General features: G+C 46.5%; 1 protein-coding gene across 1 annotated transcript in view; it reads right to left on the bottom strand.

Annotated features, from left to right (window-relative positions):
* Positions 1-22,175, bottom strand: part of flt1 (fms related receptor tyrosine kinase 1) — a 32,721-nt gene extending 10,546 nt beyond the window's left edge. Inside the window, exons 1-6 of the mRNA XM_090189522.1 lie at positions 21,881-22,175; positions 15,257-15,362; positions 14,749-14,960; positions 12,029-12,153; positions 1,049-1,211; positions 704-840 (exon numbers count right to left, since the gene is read on the bottom strand). Of these exons, the coding sequence (XP_090045648.1) occupies positions 704-840; positions 1,049-1,211; positions 12,029-12,153; positions 14,749-14,960; positions 15,257-15,362; positions 21,881-21,938 (801 nt within the window). The 5' untranslated portion in view covers positions 21,939-22,175. The remainder of the gene's footprint in view (positions 1-703; positions 841-1,048; positions 1,212-12,028; positions 12,154-14,748; positions 14,961-15,256; positions 15,363-21,880) is intronic.
* Between the last annotated feature and the right edge of the window lie 368 nt (positions 22,176-22,543).

Here is a 22,543-nt window from a genome sequence, read left to right as displayed (position 1 = left end):
TGGTTAGAGCAAGTTTGCACTGTTCTGTGAAGGGAGTAGTACACAACGTTATACGAGATCTTCAGTTTCTTGGCAATTTCTCACGTGGAATAGCCTTCATTTCTCAGAACAAGAATAGACTGACGAGTTTCAGAAGAAAATTATTTGTTTCTGGCCATTTTGAGCCTGTAATCGAACCCACAAATGCTGATGCTCCAGATACTCAACTAGTCTAAAGAAGGCCAGTTTTATTGCTTCTTTAATCATCACTACAGTTTTCAGCTGTGCTAACGTAATTGCAAAAGGGTTTTCTAATGATCAATTAGCCTTTTCAAATGATAAACTTGGATTAGCTAACCCAACGTGCCATTGGAACACAGGAGTGATGGTTGATGATAATGGGCCTGAGAATATTCCATAAAACAAATCTATTTCAGGAACTTTGACAAAGCTGTCATCAACGAAAAGGGTGGCTACTTTGAAGAATCTCAAATATAAAATATATTTAGATTTGTTGAACACTTTTTTGGTTACTACATGATTCCATATGTGTTATTTCATCGTTTTTTTAAATGAAGTAAAACCCTTAAGTGAGTAGATGTGTTCAAACTTTGACTGGTACTGTATAAATACTTCGAAGTAATTCTACATACAGTACTACATAACATAGCGCACCTCATTGTAGTGCACTTCATAATTCTAGTGTACTTCATATGTTTCTCACCTGCCCAGGGTAGTCCCAGCTGATGGACACTCTGCTGTTCCACTCTGCAGTGACAGTACAGTTGATGGCCAGACTGTCCCCCTGTAAAGTCTGGACGGGACTAGTACTGTTCAGATACACCTCCATAATCTTATTCACTGGAGAGGAGAGGGGGAGTGGAAGAGACACTCGTTTAATTGCTGCAATATATAAAATCTGCAGATCTGCAATCTGGCCTTGGTAGTGCTCACCTGGTCTATAGGTGTGTCATGTAAGTGTGTGTGTGTGTGTGAGTGTGTATAAGTGTGTGTGCACGTGCGTGTAATGTGTGTAAGTATGTGTCTGCATTTGTGTGTGTGTGCTCACCTTGTCTGTGTGTGAGGTAACTGAGGGAGTGTGTGGTCCCGTTGACAGAGGTCTTGCAGGAGAACAGGCCGATGTAGAAGTAGGTGGGACTGCGGATGAGGAAGCCCTGTCTGCTGTTCCACACTATGTTCCTCTGGTCTGGGGTCAACTCACGGTCAGGGAACTGGAGGCATGAACACACACGGTCATGACCACAACCACAACTGTACAAACAGTCTAATAAAATCAATGTCACACAAAATGAGATATCTGTTTCCGGTTAGGGATTAGAAAACATGGTCAACAACCATAGCCACACCATAAACCCAACACAACTACAACCATTTTGGGAACTCAACCACCAACCAATCATGAAGTCAACCCAGCCATGTCATGAGTTATTCAGAACCATGACCACATCCTGAACACAACACAACCATACTTACAGTCACACAAAAGCAACACTGCACACATTCACAACTCCTGAGCAAATCATGAACATCACATCCACACAGAACAGTATGGGGGCCATTAATGACTCAAATTAGGCCACATTGGCAAGACTCATGTTATTATTATTACTGCATAACACAAAACGATTACGAAAAAATCTGTATTACTGTAGAGAGAGTCTTGTTAGAGTAAAAACAGTCTTGTGTTATTGTAAACAGAGTCTTGTGTTACTGTAGAGACAGAGTCTTGTGTTACTGTAGACAGAGTCTTGTGTTACTGTAGAGACATAGTCTTGTGTTACTGTAGACAGAGTCTTGTGTTACTGTAGAGAGAGTATTGTGTTACTGTAGAGAGAGTCTTGAGTTACTGTAGATATAGTCTTGTGTTACTGTAGAGAGAGTCTTGTGTTACTGTAGAGACAGAGTCTTGTGTTACTGTAGAGAGAGTCTTGTGTTACTGTAGAGACAAAGTCTTGTGTTACTGTAGAGACAGAGTCTTGTGTTACTGTAGATACAGAGTATTGTGTTACTGTAGACAGAGTATTGTGTTACTGTAGACAGAGTCTTGTGTTACTGTGGAGACAGAGTATTGTGTTACTGTAGACAGAGTCTTGTGTTACTGTAGAGACAGAGTATTGTGTTACTGTAGAGACAGAGTCTTGTGTTACAGTAGACAGAGTATTGTGTTACTGTAGACAGAGACTTGTCTTACTGTAGAGACAGAGTCTTGTGTTACTGTAGACAGAGTCTTGTGTTACTGTAGAGACAGAGTCTTGTGTTACTGTAGAGACAGAGTATTGTGTTGCTGTAGAGACAGAGTCTTGTGTTACTGTAGAGACAGAGTCTTGTGTTACTGTAGACAGAGTCTTGTGTTACTGTAGACAGAGTCTTGTGTTACTGTAGAGACAGAGTCTTGTGTTACTGTAGACAGAGTCTTGTGTTACTGTAGACAGAGTCTTGTGTTACTGTAGAGACAGAGTCTTGTGTTACTGTAGACAGAGGCGTGTGTTACTGTAGACAGAGTCTTGTCTTACTGTAGAGACAGAGTCTTGTGTTGCTGTAGAGACAGAGTCTTGTGTTACTGTAGAGACAGAGTATTGTGTTACTGTAGACAGAGTCTTGTGTTACTGTAGACAGAGTCTTGTGTTACTGTAGACAGAGTCTTGTGTTACTGTAGACAGAGTCTTGTGTTGCTGTAGAGACAGAGTCTTGTGTTACTGTAGACAGAGTCTTGTGTTACTGTAGAGACAGAGTCTTGTGTTGCTGTAGAGACAGAGTCTTGTGTTACTGTAGACAGAGTCTTGTGTTACTGTAGAGACAGAGTCTTGTGTTGCTGTAGAGACAGAGTCTTGTGTTACTGTAGAGACAGAGTCTTGTGTTACTGTAGAGACAGAGTCTTGTGTTACTGTAGAGACAGAGTCTTGTGTTACTGTAGAGACAGAGTCTTGTGTTGCTGTAGAGACAGAGTCTTGTGTTGCTGTAGAGACAGAGTCTTGTGTTACTGTAGAGACAAAGTCTTGTGTTACTGTAGAGACAGAGTCTTGTGTTGCTGTAGAGAAAGAGTCTTGTGTTACTGTAGAGACAGAGTCTTGTGTTGCTGTAGAGACAGAGTATTGTGTTGCTGTAGAGACAGAGTCTTGTGTTACTGTAGACATAGTATTGTGTTACTGTAGACAGAGTCTTGTGTTACTGTAGACAGAGTCTTGTGTTACTGTAGACAGAGTCTTGTGTTACTGTGGAGACAGAGTATTGTGTTACTGTAGAGACAGAGTCTTGTGTTGCTGTAGAGACAGAGTCTTGTGTTACTGTAGACATAGTATTGTGTTACTGTGGAGACAGAGTATTGTGTTACTATAGAGACAGAGTCTTGTGTTGCTGTAGAGACAGAGTCTTGTGTTACTGTAGAGACAGAGTATTGTGTTACTGTAGACAGAGTCTTGTGTTACTGTAGACAGAGTCTTGTGTTACTGTAGACAGAGTCTTGTGTTACTGTAGACAGAGTCTTGTGTTGCTGTAGAGACAGAGTCTTGTGTTACTGTAGACAGAGTCTTGTGTTACTGTAGAGACAGAGTCTTGTGTTGTTGTAGAGACAGAGTCTTGTGTTACTGTAGACAGAGTCTTGTGTTACTGTAGACAGAGTCTTGTGTTACTGTAGACAGAGTCTTGTGTTACTGTAGACAGAGTCTTGTGTTGCTGTAGAGACAGAGTCTTGTGTTACTGTAGACAGAGTCTTGTGTTACTGTAGAGACAGTCTTGTGTTGCTGTAGAGACAGAGTATTGTGTTACTGTAGACAGAGTCTTGTGTTACTGTAGAGACAGAGTCTTGTGTTGCTGTAGAGACAGAGTCTTGTGTTACTGTAGAGACAGAGTCTTGTGTTACTGTAGAGACAGAGTCTTGTGTTACTGTAGAGACAGAGTCTTGTGTTACTGTAGAGACAGAGTCTTGTGTTGCTGTAGAGACAGAGTCTTGTGTTGCTGTAGAGACAGAGTCTTGTGTTACTGTAGAGACAGAGTCTTGTGTTGCTGTAGAGACAGAGTATTGTGTTGCTGTAGAGACAGAGTCTTGTGTTACTGTAGACATAGTATTGTGTTACTGTAGACAGAGTCTTGTGTTACTGTAGACAGAGTCTTGTGTTACTGTAGACAGAGTCTTGTGTTACTGTGGAGACAGAGTATTGTGTTACTGTAGAGACAGAGTCTTGTGTTGCTGTAGAGACAGAGTCTTGTGTTACTGTAGACATAGTATTGTGTTACTGTGGAGACAGAGTATTGTGTTACTATAGAGACAGAGTCTTGTGTTGCTGTAGAGACAGAGTCTTGTGTTACTGTAGAGACAGAGTATTGTGTTACTGTAGACAGAGTCTTGTGTTACTGTAGACAGAGTCTTGTGTTACTGTAGACAGAGTCTTGTGTTACTGTAGACAGAGTCTTGTGTTGCTGTAGAGACAGAGTCTTGTGTTACTGTAGACAGAGTCTTGTGTTACTGTAGAGACAGAGTCTTGTGTTGTTGTAGAGACAGAGTCTTGTGTTACTGTAGACAGAGTCTTGTGTTACTGTAGACAGAGTCTTGTGTTACTGTAGACAGAGTCTTGTGTTACTGTAGACAGAGTCTTGTGTTGCTGTAGAGACAGAGTCTTGTGTTACTGTAGACAGAGTCTTGTGTTACTGTAGAGACAGTCTTGTGTTGCTGTAGAGACAGAGTATTGTGTTACTGTAGACAGAGTCTTGTGTTACTGTAGAGAGAGTCTTGTGTTGCTGTAGAGACAGAGTCTTGTGTTACTGTAGAGACAGAGTCTTGTGTTACTGTAGAGACAGAGTCTTGTGTTACTGTAGAGACAGAGTCTTGTGTTACTGTAGAGACAGAGTCTTGTGTTGCTGTAGAGACAGAGTCTTGTGTTGCTGTAGAGACAGAGTCTTGTGTTACTGTAGAGACAAAGTCTTGTGTTACTGTAGAGAAAGAGTCTTGTGTTACTGTAGAGACAGAGTCTTGTGTTGCTGTAGAGACAGAGTCTTGTGTTGCTGTAGAGACAGAGTCTTGTGTTACTGTAGAGACAGAGTCTTGTGTTGCTGTAGAGACAGAGTCTTGTGTTACTGTAGACAGAGTCTTGTGTTACTGTGGAGACAGAGTATTGTGTTACTGTAGAGACAGAGTCTTGTGTTGCTGTAGAGACAGAGTCTTGTGTTACTGTAGACAGAGTCTTGTGTTACTGTGGAGAGAGAGTATTGTGTTACTGTAGAGACAGAGTCTTGTGTTGCTGTAGAGACAGAGTATTGTGTTACTGTAGAGACAGAGTCTTGTGTTGCTGTAGAGACAGAGTCTTGTGTTACTGTAGAGACAGAGTCTTGTGTTACTGTAGAGACAGAGTCTTGTGTTGCTGTAGAGACAGAGTCTTGTGTTACTGTAGACAGAGTATTGTGTTACTGTAGACAGAGTCTTGTGTTACTGTAGACAGAGTCTTGTGTTGCTGTAGAGACAGAGTCTTGTGTTACTGTAGACAGAGTATTGTGTTACTGTAGAGACAGAGTATTGTGTTACTGTAGACAGAGTCTTGTGTTACTGTAGACAGAGTCTTGTGTTACTGTAGACAGAGTTTTGTGTTACTGTAGACAGAGTCTTGTGTTGCTGTAGAGACAGAGTCTTGTGTTACTGTAGACAGAGTCTTGTGTTACTGTAGAGACAGAGTCTTGTGTTGTTGTAGAGACAGAGTCTTGTGTTACTGTAGACAGATTCTTGTGTTACTGTAGAGACAGAGTCTTGTGTTGCTGTAGAGACAGAGTCTTGTGTTACTGTAGAGACAGAGTCTTGTGTTACTGTAGAGACAGAGTCTTGTGTTACTGTAGAGACAGAGTCTTGTGTTACTGTAGAGACAGAGTCTTGTGTTGCTGTAGAGACATAGTCTTGTGTTGCTGTAGAGACAGAGTCTTGTGTTACTGTAGAGACAAAGTCTTGTGTTACTGTAGAGACAGAGTCTTGTGTTGCTGTAGAGAAAGAGTCTTGTGTTACTGTAGAGACAGAGTCTTGTGTTGCTGTAGAGACAGAGTCTTGTGTTACTGTAGAGACAGAGTCTTGTGTTGCTGTAGAGACAGAGTCTTGTGTTACTGTAGACAGAGTCTTGTGTTACTGTGGAGACAGAGTATTGTGTTACTGTAGAGACAGAGTCTTGTGTTGCTGTAGAGACAGAGTCTTGTGTTACTGTAGACAGAGTCTTGTGTTACTGTGGAGACAGAGTATTGTGTTACTGTAGAGACAGAGTCTTGTGTTGCTGTAGAGACAGAGTCTTATGTTACTGTAGACAGAGTATTGTGTTACTGTGGAGACAGAGTATTGTGTTACTGTAGAGACAGAGTATTGTGTTACTGTAGAGACAGAGTCTTGTGTTGCTGTAGAGACAGAGTCTTGTGTTGCTGTAGAGACAGAGTCTTGTGTTACTGTAGAGACAGAGTCTTGTGTTACTGTAGAGACAGAGTATTGTGTAAAAGGGTTGTTTTCTTGGAGGAGGTAGACTCAAGGAAATGTTTACTAGAGTTTCAGTGACATGGTGGAAGCATCCAGCCCTCTCTCAGGGGAACATGTGGACCCTCCACCTCGCCCCCCTCACCCCCAGTGTTAACTGGCTGATAGCCTTTCACCCCCAGTGTTAACTGGCTGATAGCCCTCCTCACCCCTCCACCCCCAGTGGTTAACTAGCTGATAGCCCTCCTCACCCCTCCACCCCCAGTGTTAACTGGCTGATAGTCCTCCTCACCCCTCCACCCCCAGTGGTTAACTAGCTGATAGCCCTCCTCACCCCTCCACCCCCAGTGTTAACTAGCTGATAGCCCTCCTCACCCCTCCACACCCAGTGTTAACTAGCTGATTCCCCCCCCCCCCACCCTTTCACCCCCAGTGTTAACTAGCTGATAGCCCTCCTCACCCCTTCACCCCCAGTGTTAACTGGCTGATAGCCCCCTCAACCCTTCACCCCCAGTGTTAACTGGCTGATAACCTGTCACCCCAGTGTTAACTGGCTGATACCCCCTCACTCCCAGTGTTAACTGGCTGATAGCCCCCCTCATCCCCAGTGTTACCTGGCTGATATCCCCCCTCCTCCCCAGTGTTAACTGGATGATAGCCCCCCTCATCCCCAGTGTTAACTGGCTGATATCCCCCCTCCTCCACAGTGTTACCTGGCTGACAGCCCCCCCCCCATCCCCAGTGTTAACTGGCTGATAGCCCCCCTCATCCCCAGTGTTACCTGGCTGACAGCACCCCCCCCCCATCCCCAGTGTTAACTGGCTGATAGCCCCCCTCATCCCCAGTGTTAACTGGCTGATAGCCCCCCTCATCCCCAGTGTTACCTGGCTGACAGCCCCCCTCATCCCCAGTGTTAACTGGCTGATAGCCCCCCTCATCCCCAGTGTTACCTGGCTGATAGCCCCCCTCATCCCCAGTGTTAACTGGCTGATAGCCCCCCTCATCCCCAGTGTTACCTGGCTGACAGCCCCCCCCCATCCCCAGTGTTAACTGGCTGATAGCCCCCCTCATCCCCAGTGTTACCTGGCTGACAGCCCCCCCCCCCCATCCCCAGTGTTAACTGGCTGATAGCCCCCCTCATCCCCAGTGTTACCTGGCTGACAGCCCCCCTCATCCCCAGTGTTAACTGGCTGATAGCCCCCCTCATCCCCAGTGTTACCTGGCTGATAGCCCCCCTCATCCCCAGTGTTAACTGGCTGATAGCCCCCCTCATCCCCAGTGTTACCTGGCTGACAGCCCCCCCCCATCCCCAGTGTTAACTGGCTGATAGCCCCCCTCATCCCCAGTGTTACCTGGCTGACAGCCCCCCCCCCCCCCATCCCCAGTGTTAACTGGCTGATAGCCCCCCTCATCCCCAGTGTTACCTGGCTGACAGCCCCCCTCATCCCCAGTGTTAACTGGCTGATAGCCCCCCTCATCCCCAGTGTTACCTGGCTGACAGCCCCCCTCATCCCCAGTGTTAACTGGCTGATAGCCCCCCTCATCCCCAGTGTTACCTGGCTGACAGCCCCCCTCATCCCCAGTGTTACCTGGCTGATAGCCCCCCTCATCCCCAGTGTTAACTGGCTGATAGCCCCCCTCATCCCCAGTGTTACCTGGCTGACAGCCCCCCTCATCCCCAGTGTTAACTGGCTGATAGCCCCCCTCATCCCCAGTGTTACCTGGCTGATAGCCTCCCTCATCCCCAGTGTTACCTGGCTGACAGCCCCCCCCCCATCCCCAGTGTTAACTGGCTGATAGCCCCCCTCATCCCCAGTGTTAACTGGCTGACAGCCCCCCCCCATCCCCAGTGTTAACTGGCTGATAGCCCCCCTCATCCCCAGTGTTACCTGGCTGACAGCCCCCCTCATCCCCAGTGTTAACTGGCTGATAGCCCCCCTCATCCCCAGTATTACCTGGCTGACAGCCCCCCTCATCCCCAGTGTTAACTGGCTGATAGCCCCCCTCATCCCCAGTGTTACCTGGCTGACAGCCCCCCTCATCCCTCGTCCAACCTTAAGACGCCTCTTTTCCCTCCTATTTTCCTCTGCCTTATACACTACACTATAGTAAATACCTCTATGTCCCCTCTGTCTTGTTAGGCCCCTGTGAATGCCCTTGGTGCCCCCCTCTCAGAAGGGGGTGCAGGTGGGTTGCAAGGTGAGAGAGAAGTAAGGACGTGGGAACGTGACTCCAGTCCATCTGCTCATATCCTGTAACTACAGGATGGAGACTGGACTGGACTGGAACCCTAGGTCATGCTACACTACCCCCTTCGGCTTGCCTCCACTCCTCGCCCCACTGGGTCATCTTCACGGCGGCAGCGAGAGGGAATGGCCCCCTGGGTATTTTTCCCTGCTGAGAGCTGGGACAACAAATTAAAGATCCAAGCAGAGTGCAAAATCCTTCCAGGAAAAAAAGACTGCAGAGTGTGTGACAGTGTTTGTGTGTGGAGTGGACTCCAGGCTCGGAATGCTGGGCCAGGCCGGGGCGGATGGAGGGAGTGAGAGAACAGAGGATATTTTTAGAATAATTACCTTTGTGGCTCTAGGCTGGACGTTTGTGTGGATTTAGGAGCAGGACGTAAACACAGAGAGCCAACAGAAGTGTGTGAGAATGTGTGTGTTGTGCAACGCTTCGTTTCGGGGTCCGTCTCACATCCTGAAGGGAGAGCAGGGACAAGAGGAGAGATGACTGAGGGGTTCATTTTGTTCTTTCGCTCTTTTTCAGTTTCCTGAAACTCTCTTTGGAAATTCCTTCATTCACCTGATAAAGTACAAGTAGCCCACTTCTCTCACCTGGATGTTGTTGCATTGTAAAGGTCAAACTGTGCAGTCTCTGCACACAGAAGACGCAACCTACGTACAACACCACTGTTAACAGATCTGCCTGAGGGGCATGCCTTGCCCTGCTAGCACCAGTCAGTCCTGGCCAGCCCATTACTCCTGGCACCTCATCGTCCTCTGGCCTGAAGGCCGGCTGGTTAAGGAATCAGGAGGAGTTTGGCAGCCAGATCGCCTCCAGGAGAGGATAGGAGTGAGGGGTGTGTGAGTAGGGGGAGGTGGGCGGAGGCAGGGGGCCCTCCAGACCCCACGTCCTGTCTCCGGGGGTAACAACAGTGCCAACAGAGGAAACTGCAGGCGCCGCTCACTCGGAGCATGGCAGTAAAAAATAGGTATCACTGACACACTGAGACGCTGCCACAAACATACATACACACTGAGACACTGCCACAAACATACACACACACACACTGAGACGCTGCCACAAACATACATACACACTGAGACGCTGCCACAAACACACATACACACTGAGACCCTGCCACAATCACACACACACACTGAGACGCTGCCACAAACACACACACACACACTGAGACGCTGCCACAATCACACATATACACTGAGACGCTGCCACAAACATACATACACACACACTGAGACGCTGCCACAAACACACATACACACTGAGACGCTGCCACAAACACACATACACACTGAGACCCTGCCACAATCACACACACACACACTGAGACGCTGCCACAAACACACACACACACACTGAGACGCTGCCACAAACACACACACACACTGAGACGCTGCCACAAACACACATACACACTGAGACGCTGCCACAAACATACATATACACTGAGACGCTGCCACAAACACACACACACACACTGAGACGCTGCCACAATCACACATATACACTGAGACGCTGCCACAAACACACATACACACTGAGACCCTGCCACAATCACACACACACACACTGAGACGCTGCCACAAACACACACACACACACTGAGACGCTGCCACAAACACACACACACACTGAGACGCTGCCACAAACACACATACACACTGAGACGCTGCCACAATCACACATATACACTGAGACGCTGCCACAAACATGCATACACACACACTGAGACGCTGCCACAAACACACATACACACTGAGACGCTGCCACAAACACACATACACACTGAGACGCTGCCACAAACACACATACACACTGAGACGCTGCCACAAACACACACACACACTGAGACGCTGCCACAAACATGCATACACACACACTGAGACGCTGCCACAAACACACATACACACTGAGACGCTGCCACAAACACACATACACACTGAGACGCTGCCACAAACACACATACACACTGAGACCCTGCCACAATCACACACACACACTGAGACGCTGCCACAAACACACACACACACACACTGAGACGCTGCCACAATCACACATATACACTGAGACGCTGCCACAAACATACATACACACTGAGACGCTGCCACAAACACACATACACACTGAGACGCTGCCACAATCACACATACACACTGAGACGCTGCCACAAACACACATACACACTGAGACGCTGCCACAAACACACATACACACTGAGACGCTGCCACAAACACACATACACACTGAGACGCTGCCACAATCACACATACACACTGAGACGCTGCCACAAACATGCATACACACTGAGACGCTGCCACAAACACACACACACACTGAGACGCTGCCACAAACATGCATACACACACACTGAGACGCTGCCACAAACACACATACACACTGAGACGCTGCCACAATCACACACACACACTGAGACGCTGCCACAAACACACACACACACACTGAGACGCTGCCACAAACACACATACACACTGAGATGCTGCCACAATCACACACACACACACTGAGACGCTGCCACAAACACACATACACACTGAGACGCTGCCACAAACACACATACACACTGAGACGCTGCCACAAACACACACACACACACTGAGACGCTGCCACAAACACACATACACACTGAGACGCTGCCACAAACACACACACACACACTGAGACGCTGCCACAAACACACATACACACTGAGACGCTGCCACAAACACACATACACACTGAGACGCTGCCACAATCACACACACACTGAGACGCTGCCACAAACACACATACACACTGAGACGCTGCCACAAACACACATACACACTGACACGCTGCCACAAACATACACACACACACTGAGACGCTGCCACAAACATACACACACACACACACACACTGAGACACTGCCACAAACATACACACACACACACTGAGACGCTGCCACAAACATACACACACACTGAGACGCTGCCACAAACATACACACACACTGAGACGCTGCCACAAACACACTTCCACACACATCCGCAGACTGACACAAACATACATACACACACACTGCACTTCATTGCACTTACGTACACTCCCTCGCCACTCAGGCAGCAACACTCACAAACATATCCACACACTTCCACACACATCCGCAGACTGACAAACAAACGGACACACACACTCCAAGGCAGGACGGTTGCCAAGATAAGAACAATGTGTTGAATGATCTGTACTAGCAGAAACAACATGACTGTGACTTGTGTACAGATGAGAGTGCTGATGGAGAAACAGAGAGAAGTGTTTTGTTCTAAGATGTAGTCAGGAGTGCTAGTAGTGGAAATAGTGAAGGGAACTCACCTTGACCAATGACACGGTGGCGTCAGGGTGGGTGACCCTACAGGGGAAGACCAGAGGCTGGCTCTCCTTGATATACACCACGTCTGGACTGTTATTCTGCTCCTCCACAAATGGCCGCTGTCTGTCTGAAACCACAACACTGAGGTTAGGGATAGGTACACACACACACACACACACACACACACACACACACACACACACACACACACACACACACACACACACACACACACACACACACACACACACACACACACACACACACACACTTAATACCCGTTCAGCAAATAGTCTCCTGGAGTCAACAATAAACACACACAGATTGTTTCGAGGCAATCAAACAGCCTGTGATCCTTCCAGGTACATTACCCCCTCCACACCCACCCTCTAATATTCCTGTGCCATTGAAAGGCGTGGGCGGGTGGAGCTCACCTCATTGTTTGTCAGCTACTGTACTGTGTTATTCAAGGAAAGTATAATCTCTGAACATTTGAACAAAAGTACCCCAAGGACTAGTGGCCTGGACCGCAGGGCTTCCTCCTGCTGCTTTGATTACATATGAAGGAGCTAGCGAGGGGGCAGGATAGTGAGAGCAGAGAGGGGCAGGAGGGTGAGAGCAGAGGGGGGCAGGAGGGTGAGAGCAGAGAGGGGCAGGAGGGTGAGAGCAGAGAGGGGCAGGATAGTGAGAGCAGAGAGGGGCAGGAGGGTGAGAGCAGAGAGGGGCAGGATAGTGAGAGCAGAGATGGGCAGGAGGGTGAGAGCAGAGAGGGACAGGAGGGGCAGGAGGGTGAGAGCAGAGAGGGGCAGGAGGGGCAGGAGGGTGAGAGCAGAGAGGGACAGGAGGGTGAGAGCCGAGAGGGGCAGGAGGGTGAGAGCAGAGAGGGGCAGGAGGGTGAGACCAGAAAGGGGCAGGAATGGGGCAGGAGGGTGAGAGAAGAGAGGGGCAGGAGGGGCAGGAGGGTGAGAGCAGAGAGGGGCAGGAGGGTGAGAGCCGAGAAGGGCAGGAGGCTGCGAGCAGAGAGGGGCAGGAGGGGCAGGAGGGTGAGACCAGAGAGGGGCAGGAGGGGCACGAGGGTGAGAGCAGAGAGGGACAGGAGGGTGAGAGCAGAGAGGGACAGGAGGGGCAGGAGGGTGAGAGCAGAGAGGGGCAGGAGGGTGAGAGCAGAGAGGGGCAGGAGGGGCAGGAGGGTGAGAGCAGAGAGGGGCAGGAGGGGCAGGAGGGTGAGAGCAGAGAGGGGCAAGAGGGTGAGAGCAGAGAGGGGCAGGAGGGTGCGAGCAGAGAGGGGCAGGAGGGTGCGAGCAGAGAGGGGCAGGAGGGGCAGGAGGGTGAGACCAGAGAGGGGCAGGAGGGGCAGGAGGGTGAGACCAGAGAGGGGCAGGAGGGTGAGAGCAGAGAGGGGCAGGAGGGTGCGAGCAGAGAGGGGCAGGAGGGGCAGGAGGGTGAGAGCAGAGAGGGGCAGCAGGGGTAGGAGGGTGAGAGCAGAGTGGGGCAGGAGGGGCAGGAGGGTGAGAGCAGAAAGTGGCAGGAGGGGCAGGAGGGTGAGAGCAGAAATGGGCAGTAGAGAGAGCAGAGAGGGGCAGTAGAGTGAGAGCAGAGCGGGTGATGGAGTCAGACGCCTAATGGACTTGGCAGCCAGAGTGATTGATGGGCCCCAGGGCTCCTATTGGCCAAACCGTAGCCCCACCCTGTGACCCTGGCACCTCTGGTGCCGCTATCTCCTCTGGCCCCTGGCCCAGCTCCATGCCTAGCCAGCCTCTACCAAGGACAGGGAAAGGCAGAGTGGGGCAGACAGGGCTGTCAAGGTGTCTCCTCTGCCCTTGGATGTCCCTGAATCATGAATCCTGCCTGGCCTTCATCCTATTTCACCCCCCTTACCCTCCCACCTTCCACTCCTGTCACCTTTGAACAGAACCAGAGACCCCCCCCCGTCTATAGACCTCCAGCTCCCCTCCCACCTCCACCCCCTGCGGCCTCCTCCCGTCCCCAAGCACAGGATGCTGTGAGCAGGGCTGAGGGGAGCAGATAAGCCTGGTGCCCTGGGAAACTCTGCCCAAACCTGAGCATTTCAGCAGCTGGGCTATTCCTGGCCCCGAGGACTAAGGTAGCACGTAAACGAAAGTAAAAAGCTTTTATATATAGACCTGGTAGAGGGAGGGAGGGAGGGAGGGAGGGAGGGAGGGAGGGAGGGAGGGAGGGAGGGAGGGAGGGAAGCTGAGAAAACTGTGCCAGAGTCATTAGGATGTATTGTTGGTACAAACAGTGCTGAGATATACATTTCTCTCTGGTATTGGTGTGTATTTAGCACCCACTATGTTTTGTTTAACCTAAGCATATAAACAATGACCATTCCATCAGAGAGGGGGGATATATATATATAGAGAGAGAGAGAGAGAGAGAGAGAGAGAGAGAGAGAGAGAGACCACTCCATCAATGGGGAAGAGAGAGAGGGAGGGAGTGGGGGGAGAGAGAGGGGGAGGAGGGAAAGAGGGGGAGAGATAAAGAGAGAGGGTGAGAGAGAAAGTGTAATTGAGAAAGAGAGCGAGCGAGAGGGAGAGAGAGCGAGACAGAGAGAGTCCATCAGTGAGAAAGAGGTGGACAGATGTTTCATATCCTAAACCTTATTTCCATTTCCTGAGCTCTAGCATTTGTGACGGAGTGACACTGACAGGGATTTGGGAGTACAGGACACTGTAATGAGTTGGTAGTTGTTAAATGTTACCTGTGACATAGATGTAGACAGCACTCTGCCTGCGGGTCCGCTGGCTGTACCGACACCGGAACGATCCTGTGTGCTGGGCCTGGGCTGAGCTAATAATCAGTTGGCTGCAGTAATGCTGGCTCTGCCTCCCACAGCGAGAATCCTCCAATTGCACACTCTCTTTATCTCTGGCCACACCTCCAGGGAACACCCACGACAGCTCCCACCGACCCCTGATTGGTGAAAGGTAGATTGCTGTAAAACATTCCATCTCTCTCATTGCATCACAACTTCTGAAAGCTGACCATAAGAAGGTGTATGTTAAAGCTAATCTGATCAGTGAATAAGTCTAGGCAGACAATCTTTCCTTTATCTTGACATTTCCCACTTGACCCCTTTCACTAACCTACAACCCACACACCCCGACCCCCAACCAGCGCTCACTGATCTGCACTGACTGCCCGCCCACCCACCCACCCCATCCACCTATCACCTCTGACCTCTAACCTTTGACTCCAGAGAGACTCACCTGCAGTGGATCGTCAGCGTCTGGTTGGCCTCCAGGACCAGCTGTCGACTCTTCACATCCAGAACAGGAACACTGAACTTCCCCTTAGGCTCCCTATCCACTTTACCTGGGAGAGAGAACAGAGATTATGTCTTATTGGCTTTACCTGGGAGAGAGAACAGAGATGATGTCTTATCCACTTTACCTGGGAGAGAGAACAGAGATGATGTCTTATTGGCTTTACCTGGGAGAGAGAACAGAGATGATGTCTTATTGGCTTTACCTGGGAGAGAGAACAGAGATGATGTCTTATTGGCTTTACCTGGGAGAGAGAACAGAGATGATGTCTTATTGGCTTTACCTGGGAGAGAGAACAGAGATGATGTCTTATTGGCTTTACCTGGGAGAGAGAACAGAGATTATGTCTTATTGGCTTTACCTGGGAGAGAGAACAGAGATGATGTCTTATTGGCTTTACCTGGGAGAGAAAACAGAGATGATGTCTTATTGGCTTTACCTTGGAGAGAGAACAGAGATGATGTCTTATTGGCTTTACCTGGGAGAGAAAACAGAGATTATGTCTTATTGGCTTTACCTGGGAGAGAGAACAGAGATGATGTCTTATTGGCTTTACCTGGGAGAGAGGACAGAGATGATGTCTTATTGGCTTTACCTGGGAGAGAGAACAGAGGAGATGTCTAAGTGGCTTTACCTGGGAGAGAGAACAGAGATGATGTCTTATTGGCTTTACCTGGGAGAGAGAACAGAGGAGATGTCTAAGTGGCTTTACCTGGGAGAGAGAACAGAGATGTCTTAAAGGCTGCAGGCCAGGCAGGCCCCCATACATTGCTCTTTGCTCATAACAATCAGTGACTGATCAACATATTTCCTCTGGAAAATCTGAATCAATTTATATATATATATACTCATATATACAGGTTGAATTTCGCAAAACTACTAGCCACTACGATGGCACACAAGTGATAACAACACAATAGTCAACCACTCCCACCATATTAGCCAATAATACCACTGACCACTCACTGTTACACTACTGACCATAGCTCTGGTCCAGGGGGTTAGTGTGAATTATTTCCTTCGTGAAGGAATGCACACTAACACCCTGGTCCAGAGCTATGCTGGCCACAACAACATGAACCAATAAATAACAGAGAACAATACAACAACTGACCACAACACTAGTGGTGTTGACAGATCAACTGACAGCTTCATCATAGACATTCCCAGGCAGAAACACCAGACCCTCGTCACCTCCTTGTTCCCATGCCACTAAACCACTTGAGGACCAAAGTGGAAATGCGTAAGCAGTGTCACTTTTGTTTATTAAATAAAAGCAACGCTCTACTCCATGGTAAGTGAGGTTTATTAATGAGAGATAAATGGTGCTGTCCATCCACCCTTCCTTCCTCTCAGTCCAAACGGAAAAATTCACACAGACACGTCCTTAAACCAGCCAACTCATGAATGGAACCTAATCACGCTGTTGGATCCTATTGGAACATACACAAACCTAATTCACTATACTGTGTACTTGATTAAACTGATATAGCTATGACAGGAAAAAAGGAAATTATGCATAGCAATGTACTGAGTGATCTAAAAATCTATTTCTAGGAAATCAAGTGTGTTTTTACTGTTGCAGCCATTATTTAAAGGAGATGATTTACATGTTACAAATGACCAATGAGTTGTGGCTTGAGCCAACAGCAGGGTATGGATGACTTTAATGATGTGGTCTATAACTCGTCATAGTACAGTAGACTGGGGGGGGACTTCCCATGTCCTCAGGTCTTCTAACAGTCATTTCACTCTCCTGCTTTGAGTAAAGTCTTTCTTTGGGTCCTCCACGTCATAACCAGCATGTCAAGCACTTTCAATTTACCAAAAGTGTGCCAGTATGCTATCCTCTCTACTATCTTCCTGATCAAACACATCATTGCCCTATGACCATTATCTGACCCCTCAGTGTCTAGCAACCCTCAAATGAGGTTGACCTTATGATGATGCATGAGTTGAGTTCCACCTCAGCTGGACAATATGAATGTAACCCCATTACTACTATTCATTGTCTTGGTTACCAGTGGATGCTCTAATTTGACTCACTCTGGTAGTTTCCTCTGCTTCCACTCTGAGTCATGCACACACACACACACGCACACACGCACACACACACACACACACACACACACACACACACACACACACACACACACACACACACACACACACACACACACACACACACACACACACACACACACACACACACACACACACACACACGCACACACAAACACACATACATACAAATACACACACCCAGAGTCCTGCAGCAGAGTCTATATGTCGGGGTAAATAGATTAAAGGAGGAAGGGAAGTCAAGTCTATCTCAGCACGGACCCAAGGGGCATTTCAACAGGCTGTGAATTGGACAGAAAGTCACTTCCCATTTCATTCAATACAGCTGGAGCTTTCATCCAACAAACCCTAGTGTAGGATCTCATGCACTTCAAGGACATGGCCGTTTGAAACCCCAGAATGGGCCTGCACGACAGGAATAAGTTCATGAGCTGAATGTAGATTACATTTTTTTTAAATGGACATGTTTTCCTCATGTGTTGTACATATTATTCCAATTATTTAAACCACAGAAGTTATTTTACATAGTGTGGTGACACTTGCATATCATTAGAGGGAAATAATAATGCTTGACCTTTGATATCTTGTGTTCACATGGTACAAATCATTCTTTTCAGATCCTTATCAGGGGCGGCAGGTAACCTAGTGGTTAGAGCGTTGGGCCAGTAACTGAAAGTTTGCTGGATCGAATCTCTGAGCTGACAAGGTAAAAATCTGTCATTCTGTAACCCACTATTCCCCGGTAGGCCGTCATTGTAAATAAAAAAGACTTGCCTAGTTAAATACTGACTTGCCTAGTTAAATACAGACTTACCTAGTTAAATACTGACTTACCTAGTTAAATACCGACTTACCTAGTTAAATACAGACTTACCTAGTTAAATACAGACTTGCCTAGTTAAGTACAGACTTACCTAGTTAAATACAGACTTACCTAGTTAAATACAGACGTACCTAGTTAAATACAGACTTACCTAGTTAAATACTGACTTACCTAGTTAAGTACAGACTTACCTAGTTAAATACAGACTTACCTAGTTAAATACTGACTTACCTAGTTAAGTACAGACTTACCTAGTTAAGTACAGACTTACCTAGTTAAATACAGACTTACCTAGTTAAATACAGACTTACCTAGTTAAATACAGACTTACCTAGTTAAATACTGACTTACCTAGTTAAGTACAGACTTACCTAGTTAAATACAGACATACCTAGTTAAATACTGACTTACCTAATTAAATACTGACTTACCTAGTTAAGTACAGACTTACCTAGTTAAATACTGACTTACCTAGTTAAATACTAACTTACCTAGTTAAGTACAGACTTACCTAGTTAAGTACAGACTTATCTAGTTAAATACAGATTTACCTAGTTAAATACAGACTTACCTAGTTAAGTACAGACTTACCTAGTTAAGTACAGACTTACCTAGTTAAGTACAGACTTACCTAGTTAAATACAGACTTACCTAGTTAAGTACAGACTTACCTAGTTAAATACTGACTTACCTAGTTAAATACTGACCTACCTAGTTAAATACTGACTTGCCTAGTTAAATACTGACTTGCCTAGTTAAATACTTACCTAGTTAAATACTGACTTGCCTAGTTAAATACTGACTTGCCTAGTTAAATACTGACTTGCCTAGTTAAATACTGACTTACCTAATTAAATACAGACTTACCTAATTAAATACTGACTTACCTAGTTAAATACTGACTTACCTAGTTAAATACTGACTTGCCTAGTTATGTACAGACTCACCTAGTTAAATACTTACCTAGTTAAATACAGACTTACCTAATTAAATACAGACTTACCTAGTTAAGTACAGACTTACCTAGTTAAATACAGACTTGCCTAGTTATGTACAGACTCCCCTAGTTAAATACAGAAGAAAAAAGTCTGACACACAAAATAACACAGTATTTAGAAATGGAAACAGTATGGTAAATCCCAGCTAGCACATTTGGTTCCTTGGAAGTTGTGGGAGCGTAAGTCTTTGGTTCCCCATTGGTTCTGGGAATGAAGCCATAAATGTTGTTTCCTGCCCGTATAAACTGAACGTTCTATGGTTCCCTGCAAGTTTTCCTGGGAAGTTTTATCAGCGCTCTGAGAAATGATATTATAGGTTATTTGAATGTAAATAAATAAAGTTCAGAGAGCATGTTGCAATAAGACTTCTAATAACATGGCTAGCTTATTTTGGGTTAACTGTTTTGAACTCCAAGCACAGATAGGACACATGGTAACTAATTTGCTTAGGCATTAATTATGCAAACACATTAACTTTTTATTGTGGCATGAAGTCAGTGAGATTCAAACCAACACACCTGAACACAAGAAAAGAGAGAGTATTTCTCCGCTGAGAACAGAATGTATGTTCTTAAATAACATTCTTCGAACATTCTTTGAATGTTACTAATGTTTTCTTGTGGTTTTTATAGAAAGTTTTCTTAATGTTCTGAGAACATGACTTGAAAGAGAACCATGAGGAAACCTGTAGAAAACATTATGCTGAAGTACTGAAATTCACACAGAAGAACGTTGTTTCTTAACATTCTTGGAACAATTTGAGATCCTTACTTTAAATAGAACAATGAAGAAACCTATAGGAAGCGCTATGCTTAAGTACTGGAATTCCATAGAGGTGAATAGAGGACTCATCTTTATATCTGTGACATTATAGCATCTGTGAAAGCATGGGCAGTGCCATTGAGGCTACAACCCTTAGGAATCCCCACCTAGTTGACTACTTTTAAATGGTGGATGCTTGGTGGAAGCCCATGCTAAAACGGCCTTTTGGCCACCAGAGGCCTCAATCATTCTCTATGTGAAATTCCCACCTAAGAAACATATAGTTCTCAGAACATTATTTGCTACATGGGTACCCTGCACCATTTGTTTACATTCATGTTAGTGAGCATTTCTCCTTTGCCAAAATAATCCATCCACCTGACAGGTGTGGCATATCAAGAATCTGATTAAACAGCATGATCATTACACAGGTGCACCTTGTGCTGGGGACAATAAAAGGGCACTTTACATGTGTAGTTTTGTCACACAACACAATGCCACAGATGTCTCAAGTTTTAAGGAAGCTACAATTGGCATGTTGACTGCAGGAATGTCCACCAGAGCGGTTGCCAAACAATTGAATGTTCATTTATCTACCATAAGCCACCTTCAACATAGTTTGGGAGAATTTGGAAATCCAACTGGCCTCACAAACACTGACCACATGTATGGCGTCATGTGGGTGAGCGGTTTGCTGATGTCATCAACGTTGTGAACAGAGTGCCCTACGGTGGCACTGGGGTTATGGTACGGGCAGAAATAAGCTACAGACAACAAACACAATAGCATTTGATCGGTGGCAAGTTGAATTCACAAAAATACCTTAACGAGATCCTAAGGCCCATTGTGAGGCCCATTTTTTAAAGGTATCTGCATATCTGCATTCTGTATTCCCAGTCATGTGACATCCATAGATCAGGGCCTAATGCATGTATTTCTATTGACTGATTTCATCATATGAACTGTAACTCAGTAGAATCTTTGACCTTTTTGCAATTAATTAAATTGTTGCATGTTGCGTTTATATTTTTGTTCAGTATAGTATAAAGTTGTTGACCAATAACCATATGCGCTGCGTCCATACTTTACGCACACAGGAGCCAGTTCGAGCCAGTTCACCTCAGTTTCCTCCCCGTGCGTCTGTTTTAGCTATAAGCACTGATTAGCGCCAGTTCCTGCGCTCTAGAAAGTTTCCTTGTGCTGGTCATGACCCCACACTCATTTATATTAGAACTTCCATTTCACAAACTCATCAGCGTCAGGAAGTAGCCTAACGCCCTGTGTGTGCCGATTCAACCCGGGTCAAAGAGCGCACAGAAAGGCGGATACAAAGCAGGGCCACAGAGGTCTCCGTTATCTAAACAACTATCCCACAGGACAAGGCTTATCTACTAAACAACAGTTAGCTGTAAAAGAAGCGCACTTCTTCAACCACCCGTGCTATATGACCACACTGATATCTCAATGGGCCGATTAATGAGACAGTCGACGGAATAGCGCCAAGAAGACTTGGTCCGTTATGTTCAAAGCTCGGGATGCTGGCTAAAGTGCCAAGTGTTTGAAGAATGTTCCCCTGGCGTCAATACTATCTCTTTACTGTGACAATACGCACGTTCCTCCTGATTATGGTGGCAATCCATCTTACATGGTATTGCACAATAGGACTACTACTAATAGATGGCAAGTTGGCAACCTATGCGCACATCCTGCGTCAAGGATTTAGACAATAATTGCGCATCATGCCTCAATGTGTCCATAATACATTGATGAAGAAATATTGATATTTATTTAAAACATGAACACATTAAATCATAAATATAAGCACACTTGAATATGGAATAATTTGTGGGATTTGTCCTTAGGCGACCGATAGTTTCATCAATCAGTGAACTCTCTACTTACCTTTTGCAAGCGCACTGCCAGACAATCCACATAGAACCATGAAGATAAAGCAAATCATGTTGTCTGTCTTCCCCGTTGCACTGAAGAGCTATGCAAGAAGAAACGTGTAACAGAGGGTTTAGTCCTTATTCTCCAGAGAATAGAAAGCTACAGACCGCACAGCATCAGCGCGCTTATCGCTGCTGATTCGCATTGATTCTGACGAGTAGGAGAGGTTTCCCGAATAGAGGAAAGGAGAACCGTGGGAGACGCTACAGAACACCGCGCATCAACTCCAGTAAACTTTTTTCCCAATGTGAGCGTGGGCACCGGTTTTATACAGTTCCCATAGCAAGCGGATAACGGGCCTTCCAGTGACGTCCCATCGCCACACCCATGGCGCGTAAAAGCCGAGTTCCACCCGAACAGTACCCATTCTTACACAGTCACTCTAGACTAATTGAAACAATGAAGATGATGCATTGATACTGATACCCTGTCTGACCCACAAACATCATACGATTTACTCAAAAACAGTGAGTCAACATAAGCATACCCAAGCAATTACGCGCCACTGCTGCCTAAATCGCAGTGACCTGGGTGGCTGCGGGAAAAGTGGCACGTAGGCAATAGGGTATATCGCCAACAGGTGAGACTTTCTTGGGACAATTACCAGCTTTTATC

The sequence above is a fragment of the Oncorhynchus mykiss genome, chromosome 11, assembly GCF_057628025.1.
Source record: "Oncorhynchus mykiss isolate SJ-2025 chromosome 11, ASM5762802v1, whole genome shotgun sequence".
NCBI lineage: Eukaryota > Metazoa > Chordata > Actinopteri > Salmoniformes > Salmonidae > Oncorhynchus > Oncorhynchus mykiss.
Note: the sequence above shows the minus strand (reverse complement) of the source record. Positions and strands in the feature narration are given on the sequence as shown.